Source organism: Phyllostomus discolor, chromosome 8 (genome assembly GCF_004126475.2).
Source record: "Phyllostomus discolor isolate MPI-MPIP mPhyDis1 chromosome 8, mPhyDis1.pri.v3, whole genome shotgun sequence".
Lineage (NCBI taxonomy): Eukaryota > Metazoa > Chordata > Mammalia > Chiroptera > Phyllostomidae > Phyllostomus > Phyllostomus discolor.
Window position 1 is genome coordinate 25,351,813 of NC_040910.2, and position 13,726 is coordinate 25,365,538.

General features: G+C 43.3%; 1 protein-coding gene across 2 annotated transcripts in view; it reads right to left on the bottom strand.

Moving 5' to 3' along the window:
- RAPGEF2 (Rap guanine nucleotide exchange factor 2) overlaps positions 1-12,199 on the bottom strand; it is a 220,039-nt gene extending 207,840 nt beyond the window's left edge. Inside the window, exon 1 of one of the 2 annotated variants that reach the window (XM_036031950.1) lies at positions 11,079-12,199. In XM_036031950.1, coding sequence (XP_035887843.1) covers positions 11,079-11,147 — 69 coding nt within the window. In that variant the 5' untranslated portion in view covers positions 11,148-12,199. The remainder of the gene's footprint in view (positions 1-11,078) is intronic. The other variant, XM_028521540.2, reaches the window with a different exon arrangement.
- Between the last annotated feature and the right edge of the window lie 1,527 nt (positions 12,200-13,726).

A 13,726-nucleotide genomic window follows, 5' to 3' on the forward strand; every position in this document is an offset into this window, starting at 1 on the left:
TTAGCTATGGGAACAAGAGCAGGGAGCAAATGAATAGCAACTATTAACAGCAATGGCAAGATTAATAATATAACAAATAATAGTATAAGTATTTATACTATATAAAAGATAACAGTAATATTTATTAGACATTCCATGCCAAAGACTGTTAAATAACTTGAACATAAATGAATGTATTTAATCTTCAAACTATATGATGTTGGTAATAATACCAAATTTTCACCAATCCTTGACAAAAACGAATAAACGGTAAATTGTTTTACACGGTAAAACAAGGCTATGTATTTATTGAGGACATGACCTTTCTATTCTTGTTATATTAAAATGTCCTTTCTTTTATGAAATGACAATAATGGACATCAAGTTCACATTCACTTTAACATGCTCACCTGGCAAAGTAAGCAGGTGACAAATCAAAGCTGTGCCGTGTTTTACGAAATGTTACCCATCCATGAAACCCAAGTTCCCTCCCTGCCCAGGACCACAACTCAGCATGTTTGACCCCGAAGTCCAGGATCATAAACACTGGGTTATATGAAGGAAATGCACTAAAGTAACTCAACACAACTATTCTGTGAATACAATTAAAGAGACAGATGTATGACTACTAAAGAAAACAGCCATCCCAGGATACAGAAAGTGGGAACAAGGACTCTTAATGCCCAGTGATTTCACCGTGTTGCCTCCCACAGAGTTTTGTCCGTGTGATGAAGATTTAAACCAGACCAGAGAAAGGGAAAGCAGGAGAGGAATTCCCACCCATTTCAGCTTAAGTCTCAGAGGATGATTAGATTTGGAGGTTCTCATTTGGGAGGAAAGAACTTCGGGGCCTCTGTCTACGTGGCCTGTGACTAAAAGAAGTTTGTGGTATCTCAACTCCAAGGAGCAGAGCAGGCGGGTAGATAACATGTGCCCATAAAGCTTGCTCCTCGACTTCTCCCTGCTCTACAACAGTAGGGGATCAGACATGCAGACCAGAGACAAAACTGTAATGCAGTCAAATTCTTCCTTACGTCAGTTCTTCACATTTTAAACTACATCATTTCAATTTTCTACACTCATCAGTTTTTAAAACTCATCTCTAGATGTTTGCAAATGTATGCCTGATCAAGCAGTTTCTTAATAACTAAAAATGTAACTCAGCCAAATATTTCTAACAATTTGACCAAGATTTTTCTAATAAATATGAGTGTGCTTAAGAGAAAATGGACTACGCAAGACTACATAATGTAAGGATTGTGCACAAGAAGAAGTCAGAAACTTATTGTCTTGAAGAAGTCAAATAGTTACTTATATAAAGAAATGGGTGAAGGTTCAATAGGTTTAGTCTACATCTAACCATTTTCATATTGTTTTATTTTATAAGATTCTCATTACTTCAAAGCCTGGCCAGGTCTTATTAAAATGCAATTTATTATTGAAAACTTCCAACAGAAAAATAAATTCTCTTAAAATACAGAAAATAAATGGTTTATATCTTCATAATTCAAAATAGTAAATACCTTCCAGCTTATAGTTTATTTGCAGTTATCTCAAATATTAGGTCCCATGTATTTTAATCCAATCTTCCAGCACCAACTTCAGTCACATCAAGACAGTACATAGCGTACAAAAACAGCAGGCGCTCCCCAGTGTTTACCACAAGAAAAGATAGGAGGCTAATGGGGGGAAGGGGAGGGGGGAGGTACTCCCGGTTTGGCTCTATAATTGAAATGCAAGGCATATACATGGGGTGGGGGGAGAATTGTGGAGCTACTTCTATCTTGAGCTGATTTTAAAAGAAATTGCTTTTCCCTCCTTTTTGAATCCTAATAGGAAAAGTCCTAAAAAATCTAAATGAAAGCACTGAACACACTTGGTATTATCACCTCTAGCTCTAATAGGGCCTCCGACTAGACTCTGTAAACACACCTTTGCCACTCACCACCCCCTTCCATTCCTACTAGAAGTTACAATTTAAATAATTTTTAAATTCCCAGGAAAGGGAAGGGGAGGGGTCTACAACCTTAATCTCACCTGGATTGACTTCGTTGGGCTATTACCACAATTTCTTTTCCTCTTCGCTTAATGTACATGAGATGTTTTATTTCCTACACTTTTTCTTATACCAAATTTTCTAATTTACTCGAAGTCAGGATCATGAGACATTCGAAACTGGTAAAATAACACTGTACCCTTGTGAATATCTACAAAATTTAGGTAGAAATAAACATGAATAAGTTTAAAAGTTATCACCTTAGCTTTTCTTGTCCTTTTATTAGTGTGTGTGTGTGTGTGTGTGTGTATGTGTCAAATTTCACCAGTTGTTCTAATCTTTTTTTTCCTGGTCTGGGATCCAACCCAGCATCACACATCTCATCTGGTTACAGCATTCCCTTAGTCCCCTCCTACCTGTGACGGTTCTGCAGTATTTCATCCTGTCACACCCTGGGCACTTGTGGGCTCTACACTGCTAACTTTGCATAATGTCCTTAAATTGGAGTTTGTCTAATGTTTTCTGACACTTTAGATAAAAGTTGTTCTGTAAGAATCTGACCACAGATGTGCCCTTCTCAGTGAATGAATCATGATGTTGATATGTCTTATTGTTAGTGGTATCGCCTTGACCACCTGTTTAATCTCGTGCCTGCCAGTGCTTGTCACCACAAAAGTACTGACTTCCGTTTATAATTAATTAACCTTGTGGCGAAGATACTTGGAGACTGTGCAAATATTTTGATATCTGATGTAATTTTCATCATACTTTCACCTACAATTTTGGCATCTGCTGATGACTTGTGCTTGCAACAACTACTACACGGTGTTTGTCTGCTGCTGATTTTCTGTTTCCATCATCCTTCTGCATCTTTTATTGGGATTCTATTATAACAAACAGCTATCACTTCTCCCCCAATTATTTATTTATTCAATTATTTATTTATATTAGTATAAGCTCATGGAATATTTTTCCCCTAGGGGTTATAAATCCATTACTTACCTTGTTGTTCAAATCGGCCCCAACTTGGCCATTGGGATGCCTTTGTACATACATTAATTAGACTTCCTTCTGAATTACCAAAAAAATGCCACTTCAGTTGGGGAAGGTCAAGTAATTTCTCTGAATGAGGAATCACTGACGGCGAAGACTAAACTTACCACTTCCATTATGACTAAGATAGATAGGTACATACATACAGACACAGAGCTAGACAGAAAGGAACTACATACACTAAAATATCCTACATGTATTGCACTATCACACCTCTAGCTCAGCCAAGACTATATGATATTCGGTCTTCATTTTATACACACTACTAGAGAACTCACTCACCGCAGTCACTATTTCAATCCATCACACTTTGACACTCGCCCCAACCTGCAATCCCTGTATATTATCCGCATTTCAGGAACATAAACCCAAAGCACTCAGTGACAACAGAAGAAATTCATTTTAGCCAAAACGTAATGAGCCTTACTTATGCTGAGTGAAAGAAAAGAGAAAAGCCAATCCTTAAAGGTCAAATCCTATATGATTCCAATTATGTAACATTCTTGAAATGACAAAATTATAGTAGTGAAGCACACATTAACCTTTGCCAGAGGTGGGGTGGGGAAGAACTGTGGCTGTAAAATGGCAACAAGAGACATTTTTCTGCTGCCGGAACTATCGTGCATCTTGACTGTGGATGCCAATATCCTGGTTGTGACAGTGTACTCTAGTTTTGCAAGATATTAGGAACAGGAAAAGCTGGGTAAAGAGTGCACTGGATCTCTCTGCACTCTTCCTTAGCAGTGCATGTGAATCCACAATTATCTCAACCTAAAAAAAATCATTTTAAAAAATGGGTAACGAGTGAACATTGAGAAGAAATCAAATAAACAAGACAGCAGCCCAGCCCCTAGACCCCACAGATTGCTGGTTTAGCTTCTAGGACAGTTACTATCAGGCCTCACCAGAAAAACCCTCTCTCTGTAGGCTAATTCTTCCTCAGGGTCCTTTCTCACTAGCTCTCACGTTAGGTAGGAACAAGTACCACCAGCCGGAGACTAGAGAGCAGAAAGGTGCCAAGAGCCAGATACTATGGTGAGTGTCGGCTGGTCAACTCAATTACCAACAGTTAAGGATCACAATGTAAACTTTTACTTCAATTAATTGAGTGTGTATCAAATACTGAAAGCATTCTGAACCTCCACAAGCTGTGATTTTCAACTTTCACAGACAAGCAATGAGAAATTACAGCAGAAGGAAGAAGGGCTTTAGTTCCAAAGAGACAGCGACGTTCCCCCTCAAGTCACTGCCACCACCATCTTCTCCTCCAAAACACTCTTCCTGATCAATGAATGTGAAAGCACAGAAATGACAGAATCAAGATAACTTAAAATGCAACGGCTACACTTTCTGCTCCACAAAAACTAACCCCATCCACCACAGCCACCAAAGAATAAATCCCTTCACAGACTGAAGTAGAAAAGGAAATACCTGAATACAGCAAGAAACACAGACCTCACACAGGTCAGTAAATAGTGGCTAATTAGCATGTGAAAACAAAGGTGTTCTTTTTTTCCTGAAACGATAAAAATCCTAAACCAAAAAAATGTGGCAATCAGCTTATTTCTCTCCCCACAAAGGCTGACATTATAACCACTGAATATATTTTTACTAACTATAAATATTCAACAGCTCTGAGAAAGTCACAATTATACATACTACAAATTGCTTCTCCTTCCGAATTTAACAACATTAATTAATCTATATAATTTTTTAAAAAAAATAGTGTAGGGGAGAATGAGGAACTGTTCTCAAAGATTCACTACAATTATTATATCACAAGTCAATTATGATTTTTTTATATAAATAAATTCCCTTTTGCCTGGTGAAATTCAGGCATTCCTCAACTCTTCTAAAAGGACAGAAATACTTCAAAATCACATTATCATTTCAGGTTACGAAATACTAATGTAGTTAGCATAATGATATGACAAATCAGACATTTCATATTAGATTCCAGAATGTACATATAGAAAACACTCAAGTTTAAGGAAGAACCAGTGACCCAGGAAATGTCTACCACTGTCACCCCCTGTAATTCTAACGCCCTGGCATAATGTGAACACAGTTTGGTGCAATGAGCAGCTGATACAAACATGAGCTCCTTCAGCCAGCCAGTCCAGGGGAGTCTACTCCCGAATATTCTAGTCCATCTCCACTGTGTAACTCAGGCTCCCAACCATCACAAGACTGAAGAACAGACATCAGCCTTTAACAGAACTCTTGGGTTCTTCTCACTCTCCTCCAAACCACAAGCTTCTACACTCCAGCCGAGTCACTCCCCATCCCTTACTCACTCACTCCCTTTGCTCTATTTTCTTACAATCCTATGTGCCACTTGTATGACAGTGTGTCAGTCTGGAATATCCTTCACGTCTCCTCGTCCACTGGTAGGTGAACTCCTACTCACCCAAGACTCAATCGTGTGGTTCTCATATAGGAAGACCACAGCCCCGTCAGTGTTGGCCAGGAACGGCTGTTACAGCACTAATGAATCACATGCTACTTACAGGATACAGCACCCTGGTGAATTACTAGAGGGGCATGTCTCATTTCATCTTTGAATTCCCAAGGCTTGGAAAGTAATAGGTATTTCATTAAAATGTGCTACAATAGAATTTATCATTAGGCGCTGCATAACTAGTAAACAGTAAATTCACTTTATTTCACGTAATATGCCAAACAACCTCATGAAGCTGTTATCCCCATTTTACAGGGGAGAAAACTGCTACCAAAAATGGGGTGAGAAGAGGAAATAAAATACAGGTATCAATGAACTATCACCAGTGTCCACATTTCCATATCTCTTTAGTCTAGATCAAACTTCAGGTAATTGCAATTTTTTGAAAAGTAAGTCTTCAAACGACTCAAGAAGCACTGTCTTTCTCTTTCTTTAAAAGGTCTTTACTTCAGAGCTAATTTATATTTGAGGCACATGTCACTATTACTTTGTCACACTACTTTACAGGAATTGAACTTCAAATATCACCAAAGGCAGAGTTTATTTTAATCATGTAACTCGCCCCAAAATCCACCCAGATGAAATTTTCTTCAGGCCAAGAGTAGATTAAAAACAAAACAAAAAACAAAACAAAACCCGGTGCATTTTCTTATAAAGCAAAAAAACCCCTGAATATAGAAACTGAGCTTTGAAGTGATAGTGGATCCTGTCTTTCTTTCTTTTTTTAAGATTTTACTTATTTATTTTTAGACAGAGGGGAAGGGAGGGAGAAAGAGGGAGAGCAACATCAATGAGTGGTTGCCTCTTGTGCACCCCCTACTGGGCACCTAGCCCACAACCCAGGCATGTGCCCTAGACTGGGAATGGAACCCGGGACCCCTTGGTTCCCAGACTGGGGCTCAATCCACTGAGCCACACCAGCCAGGGCCCTATCTTTCTTATTAAATGGCAAGACTGTTAATAAAATGATAGCAACCAGAGGTTATAGCTGTTCCCTTGTTTTTTTAACGACCTTTCTGAAGAGGAAAAAATGGCAACAAGTTGGCAAGCAGGTAGCCCTCTTCCTTTTTTAATTTTATTTTTTTAATTGTTCTGTAAAAGCCCAAGATCTGGGAAGGACTGTTAATCCAGTCTCTACATACAGCACTGCAGTTGGAGAGATTCATTTTGAACCGCAGCCAAGATATGCAAAGCTAATTATGGAACTGTTAATTACTAAATGTTTAAAAGGTTATTTGAAAGCGACTAGTATTGCAAAAAAAAAGTCAGGAATTATTTTACCCTAATTTTAAGTCCTCACTTGTTCAAAGTGACAGGCTAATACAGTTTGAAATTAGTATTTCAGTTATAAATGTGTTTTTTTTTTAACCTACAAATTCAAATATCATTGTTATGGAACCTAAATGCTGGTGACTAAACAGGCATTACTTTGTGAAACAGGCTTTTCAAAAATTGTACACAGGTAAAAAGTGCTTTGCAAAAATTGCACAGAAACTACTTAAGACACAAATACTTATTGCTAGAACCCAAAACTAAGCTAAAATATAATCAAAGTGTAAGTTGTCAAATGAAAATATGAAACTGCTCATAAACAATGATAAAAAGAAAAAGAAAATTTAACTATAATAGACACAATTCTTCCAGTTAGATTAAAAAGTTAAATATATACCACCCTGGCTGGTATAGCTCAGTGGACTGAGTACTGGCCTGCAAACCAAAGGGTCACTGGTTCGATTCCTAGTCAGGGCACATGCCTGGGTTGCAGGCCAGGTCCCCAGTAGGGGGTGGGTGAGAGGCAACCACAGATTGATATTTCTCCCCCTCTCTTTTTCTCCTCTTCTCTTCTCTCTAAAAAATAAATAAATAAAATATTTTTTTAAAACAATTAAACATTTACCATAGAAACTCTTTTGTGCAGACTCTCATAATTTAAAGTTCTCTGGGGTAAAGGTGTTTTTCAGCCCTCTCATTATGACTCAAGATATATTCTACTAAGTGGCTTTGCAAAGAATTAAGTCTTGTACTGTTCTCAGCTCACAAATTCATGGAGTTAGCAATTCAATCAAAAGGTACAATAGTCAAAAGAAAACTTTTGCAATAAGGAAAAACAAAGTAACATTATTAACTAGAAGGGGATAAGGTAGGGTCCTTTTACACTTACAATTTTAAAATAACTTTTACAGTTAGCTAAAAAACATAATAAATTAGGTCTTTAAAGCAGAGGAAACAATTCTGCAATAGATGTTTCACCTGAACAACTAAAAACACTATGTATTTAAATGCTTTACAGAAGCAATTTCAAGGGGTCCAAACTCAACAACTTAATAAAATGGTTTAGAAAAATCATTTTATTGTTTAAAGCCTTGGGGGATAAAGCTGTTTGTAATTTATTTACGTCTTTTACTTCACTAAATTGCTTTGGTGACCAAGCTTCCCATGTAAGTGATTAAAGACATAAACCTAAATAGTTTAATAAAGCCATTACTTAAGAGTCCTGTTTTTCAACAGAGGTGCATGAGAAATGTCAACAGAACATTTAGTGTTCATTATTTTCAAGAGGGCTTGGTACTCAGAACACAGCGCCCCATTGACTAGGACATCGCCAGGTTTCCAGACATATAACACGGGACACACAGTGGATTAAAGACGACTTTTTTCCTGCTCTCAGAATATCAGGTGAAATACTGACGGCCCCTTAAGTCTGAATATTCATGATCTGGCTAAAAGGTCAGGTGACAACTTTTTTATTTCTCCTTACCATTCCTCCTTTCTAATGACCTAAATAAAACGGGCTCCAATTTTCCAGGTAGACCTGAAAAACTCCCTCATTTTCAGCGTCCCGTGTTCGCCCGGGGGCTCTCCCCACACAGAGGTTCTCTACTAGCTAAAACTACTTAGGTTACACTAGCAACATTGCAATGGTGATTGACCTAAATACACACACAACTATGTCCTCACAGGGTTTGGGAGAAAAACTGGGCAGTTTTCCTTTTCTTAAAAAAAGAAAGAAACTGAATTTAACCACAAAAAAAATATTTCTGTATTTTCCTAAATTGTCTTCTGTTAAAGCACCTTCCTTTTGCTTGTAATAAGAATCATGCAAACTCCTTTACTGAGTCTATCTGAGAAACAGAAGGAAGCATGACGCCAAACTTTCCTAGTTCATATCCTTTTGTTCGTGATAGCAAGCTTGTTTAACGTTTGCTTTTCTCACATTACAAAATTCTAACTCTCAAGCATTCGAGACAAAGATGGTACAGAGAAACTTCCAGCCACAGCATTAACAAGGCACTCCACATAAAGAGCACCTTCTACCAAAACATATTTTTTTTTACTTTTACTTGAGTCCATTTCAAATTCTCAGAAGATCATTTTTTGACAAGCCAGGTGAAGATGGAAAGCATTCACATTCAAACCTACTTTCTTTTTAGGACAATAGTAAATAAACGTGATTAGTAATAACCAAACAAACATCAAACTTAATTGGGTTGACACTTAATGTACACCATGTTTGGTAGCTTTCCATCTGTTTACTTTTCCGATGAAGATTTGGCGGGGGAAATTGCTGCTTTCAGGCTGTCAATGAAACTTCCATCAAGGAGTGTTAGTCATTGGCCCACTTCTGACTCAGGCCAAGTTCTATGCTGGGACCGTTTTTATTCCCCACAACTGGCACAGAAACAGGGAAGTTTAACAGTTCATTTACTTGGCACAGTCCACATGCTGTCACAGGGAAGGTTCTGTCTCTTACAGGCCTGTTTGGTGGAACACCCCCCACCCCAACGGAGTTCCAATCATAGCTATTCTAATTAATCTACTAATGGCACCACAACTTCCTCCTCTCAAATTTCCACGAAAGGCCTCTGACATCATCTTCTGACTGGTCTTGCTCGGTTCTACTATTCTCAGCATGTGTGACTTCACTTGGCACTTCAAAAATTGAACTATTTCAGTGAAATTCACTTTTTCATCACACTGACTGGGAATGAGCATTTTCAGATACAGAAGGCTGACCCAACAACTTTATTTTTTAACAGATTTTTTTTAGATTTTATTTATTTATATTTAGAGAGAGGAGAAGGGAGAAAGAGAGGGAGAGAAACGTCACTGTGTGGTTGCCTCTCACATGGCCCCCACTGGGGACCCTTTGGTTCCCAGCCCGTGCTCAATCCACTGAGCTACACCAGCCAGGGCCCAACAACTTAAAAATATAGAAATAAGAGAGGTACATGAGAAGCAGTGCAAAGATGCCCAAAGACATGATCAAAACAGGACATTCCTGGTTTGGGGATAAAATAATCATTTAGAATAGAAACTTTCTGGAGATACTCTGCAATGAGTTTTCTTGTAAAATTATCACCCACCTTCCACACATTTGGTACATACACGCAATCTATGATGCCCCAGATGTGACGGCTCCATCAAGAAAAATGAAAAATCAAAACGGTACCAGGTGCCATTCTTGGGCCTTGTCCAAAGGCAGCCAGTGGAAGATCCTATTTTATTCTGTTCTCCCCACATTAAATAATAATAATCAACGTCACAGAACATTTGGATTTGAACAGATGGCATCCAACACCTAACAAGCGCAGCAACTCTCAAGCATTAGATTCTAAATGTCTGATGGTCCTAAGGATCAGAAGGGCTTATTTGTCTTAAGAGGGTTGGCAGAGAGAGATCCTGTAGTCGCCATCCCAACGCTTAGGAATATGCGTCATTATCCAGTCAGCAGCTAAAGGCAAAAAAAAAAAAAAAAAAAATCCAACCACCACATTTTTATAAAATTTCCCCCTCTGTAGTCCAACTTGAAACGACCAAACCCAACATCAGCAGCAATTCCTCCAGTTAAAGGAGGAGAAAAACAAGCCTGAAGGTAAACCAATGTATAAAGGTTAACAAACTTATCTAATTCTGACACGGTTGTGCAACACCAAAGGAATCCGCGGGGTGCCCTTTCCGGGGGTGTATTTGAATATGCCCGCTCTGCACTTATGTTTGCAATTTAAACTAAAAGCACTAACCTAGCTATTCAACTTATTTCTCCTTTCCTTGGAAAGCTGCATCCCATCTTCAAAAGAGCAAATAAATATACAAACATCTCAATGTTTACTTAGAAGCCCAACATGGATTTGCCTTCCACAGACCCACACAAGTTTCCCGCAGTACCTTTTAACACCACTGAACTCTGAATGTACAAGGGGCCACATGCTTGGGAAGGAGGGAGACTGCGTCCTCCAAGGTGACAAGAGTAGCCGAAAGGAGGCGACACCCACCCCACCCGCGAGATTTAGAGACCGGGTGTGCGGCTGGGGAGAGGGGAAGCCAATTACAGAATTCCCTCCGCTGGGCAGACGCACGGGGCAGTTCAGGAATGGGGAGCGCAGCGAAAAGGAGAAGGATATCCAGGAAACGGAGAAATAAACCCAGATGTCCAGGGGTAGAAGACGCGGAGATGGGATGCGATTGGAAGTTGGGGGTCCCACTGGGAGAAGTGGGTGCACGGGGTGAGCTGTGCCAGTAAGGTGTCGAGGGACCCGAGAGGGCGCAGCCTAAGAGGGACAAATGCAGCCAAGTCCCGACGGGTCTCACCTGGGAGGTCCTCTCCGCGGGGTTCTTCATCACCGCTTGGCGGAAGCTGTTATCCACGTAGGACGCCATCTCCCCCCGCGCGCCCGGCCGGGGCTGCTCCGCACCCTCGCCGGCCTCCTCCCGGCCCAGCGCAGCTGCCGCCTCCGCCCTGCGCGCTCCGCCCGCCCGTCCGCCTGAGGCTACAGAGCCTGCTGCCGCGGCAGCGTTGGCCGGGCCCGGTGGCACCAAGTGCGGGACAGGCGCGCCGAAGACCTGGCGGGAGAAAGAGGCCGCGCGAGGGACGCTGGAGGCGCGCAGCTCCGAGACCCGCGGCCCGGAGGCTCCCAGTGCCGCGATCTGCAGCTGGGGACTCCCCTTCCTCCTCTTCTTCCTCGCCGCAGGGCCGGGCAAGGCTTGCAGGCGCGCCGGGCTCCCTCCGGGCCCAGGCTTGACACGCCTCCCCCGGCTTCACTCGGGGGACAGCGGCAGCTCCTCCTGGCCCCGGCGGGCCTGAGTTATTTTTAGGGAGCTAGGAGCGACAGTGAGGAGGGGGAGGGCTCCGGGCAGGCGGGGCCTCCTCTCCCCTCCCGCGCTGAGGGTCGCCTCCTCCTTTCAGGGGCTCGCGTCGCTGCCCAGGGGCTCTCCGGAAAACAGTCCGATCGCCGCGTCCCCAATCCTGGGGCGCCGGGGCGCTGCGGCCGCCGTGGGGAAGGCTGGCTCAGGTCCGGGCACTGCGAAGCCCGATCCACTCGGCTGCTGTCCCTGCCGCTCCGGATCGTCTATTGGGCTCGGCCGTCCCTCCCGACTGCTGCTGCATCCCCTCGGGCCGCCCCGCCGCCGCCTGTGTGGCTCCAGCCGCCTTGGGCTCCGCCGTGGCCGCCTCCCCCCATCAGCGCGCCCGGAGCAGAGGTTTCCGGGCGCCGGCGCCGCCGGGGCCAGAGCAGCCGACCCGGGCTGCAGCCCTCCGGCCCAGTCGCTCTAGGCAACTTTGTTCCAGGTCTGTGCGGGCGGGGGAGGGGAAGGGGCCACGGGCTGCCCGGATCCGGACTCCCGGCGGCGGGCGTCCGAGGGCCGAGATCCGAGAGCCGCGCACAGACCCCTCGGAGAGTGTTTGGGAAGGAGCGATTCCCCTCCTCTTCCTCCGCCTCTTCCTCCTGCGCCTTCTCCGGCCGCCGGAGCCGCTCCTTAGGGAGGAAACGGCCTCCCGGGCTTGTTGCTTTGTGCTGCAACCATGGTGAGGAGTGAGTGACAGCACCGGGGCGAGTCGGCGGGCGCCGCATCATCGGGGGGCGGGGCGGCCCGCGTGCCTGTCCCGCCCCCTCGCGGATCAGGCTCCTGCCCGCCCCGCCGACCGCTCCCTCTCGCGGGAGCCTCACCTTTGCCGGGGACCAGGTGAGCCGAAAGCTCCGGCTGCGCGGGGGTTGCAGCGCCCTCGGATGAGCTGGTCAGAGTGCCGCGCAACCTGGCTCCGAGGAGGTGGCGCGAGTCTCGGGGTTCTGGCCCCGCACTGGACAATCATTTTGGACCCAGGGCTTGGCTCCGAGCTGTTTCAGAGGTGATAAATCCTCTAGGATTTATTTTGCCTATTGTAACTTACTGCAGGGAAAGCGTTCGTGTCTTGCCTATTGTGCTCGCTCTGGCACCATCAGACACTTATTTGACCACGAAATTAAAGGGATGGAAACGCGCCAGTATCAACACGAGACCCAGTACTACCCCCAGACTCGCAAACACGCCAGATTTTAAGGCGTTAGCGAGACCCGGACGGTTTGTGATGTAATCTGAGACATTGACAGATCCGCCTTTGCCTTAGGCAGAGCAAACGTCCTTATCCAGGTCCCTTAGTTCTAAGCCAGACTCACTTGGTGCAGAGGACACTAAATCATAGCCCTTTAAGATGTTACCACTCCTGCTGCTTCATTTCCCCCTCCCTCTCCCTTTTTGAGCCAGGTCAAGGTGTGTAAGGTCAGCCAAGCACCAGGAACAGCTCTGCTGTTCTGGACCTCGGGTTTTATTTTTATCTGCCTCCCTCCCCCTTTCCCAACAAGTTCGTGTTTTGATGTCTCTGTGGAGGCTATACTTAGAGGACGATTGTTACTTTTATGACCTAGTATATTGAACTTTTTCAAATTTTTAAACATCTAGTTTATTTTAAATGCCTGGAATAGGTTGTGAGCAAACATTCTGAGGTCCTTAGTTGACCTGTGGGGCATTAAACAGATTGTATGGCTTCTAATTAAAGAAGGGACTGTGTCACCCTGTGAAACTGCATCCAAGTTATAAACTTTATCTCTGGACCCTTTTATATTACTCTTGCTGAAAGTGTTTACACGTATTTCTCTTTCACCCCTCCGTTGAGCCCCAGAATCAAATTCTCTATGACACAGACCACCACCTTGAAAGCAAAGAACATGAGTAAGTGCCATTACAGAGATGTGAAGAGAGAAGAAAATCAAATCCAATGAAGTGAAAAAACATATCTGACATCTCCATCTGGTGTCTGATAGACATCTCAGAATTAGCTTGTGCAAACCAGGCTCCAGATCACCTGCCCCAAACATGCCCTGCCCACAGCTTTCCCCATTCCCATTAATGCCACATCTACCCCTTTCCAGTTGCCCAGCTGAAAAACCTTGGAGTCTTCCTCGACTCCTTTCTTTCCCTTACAT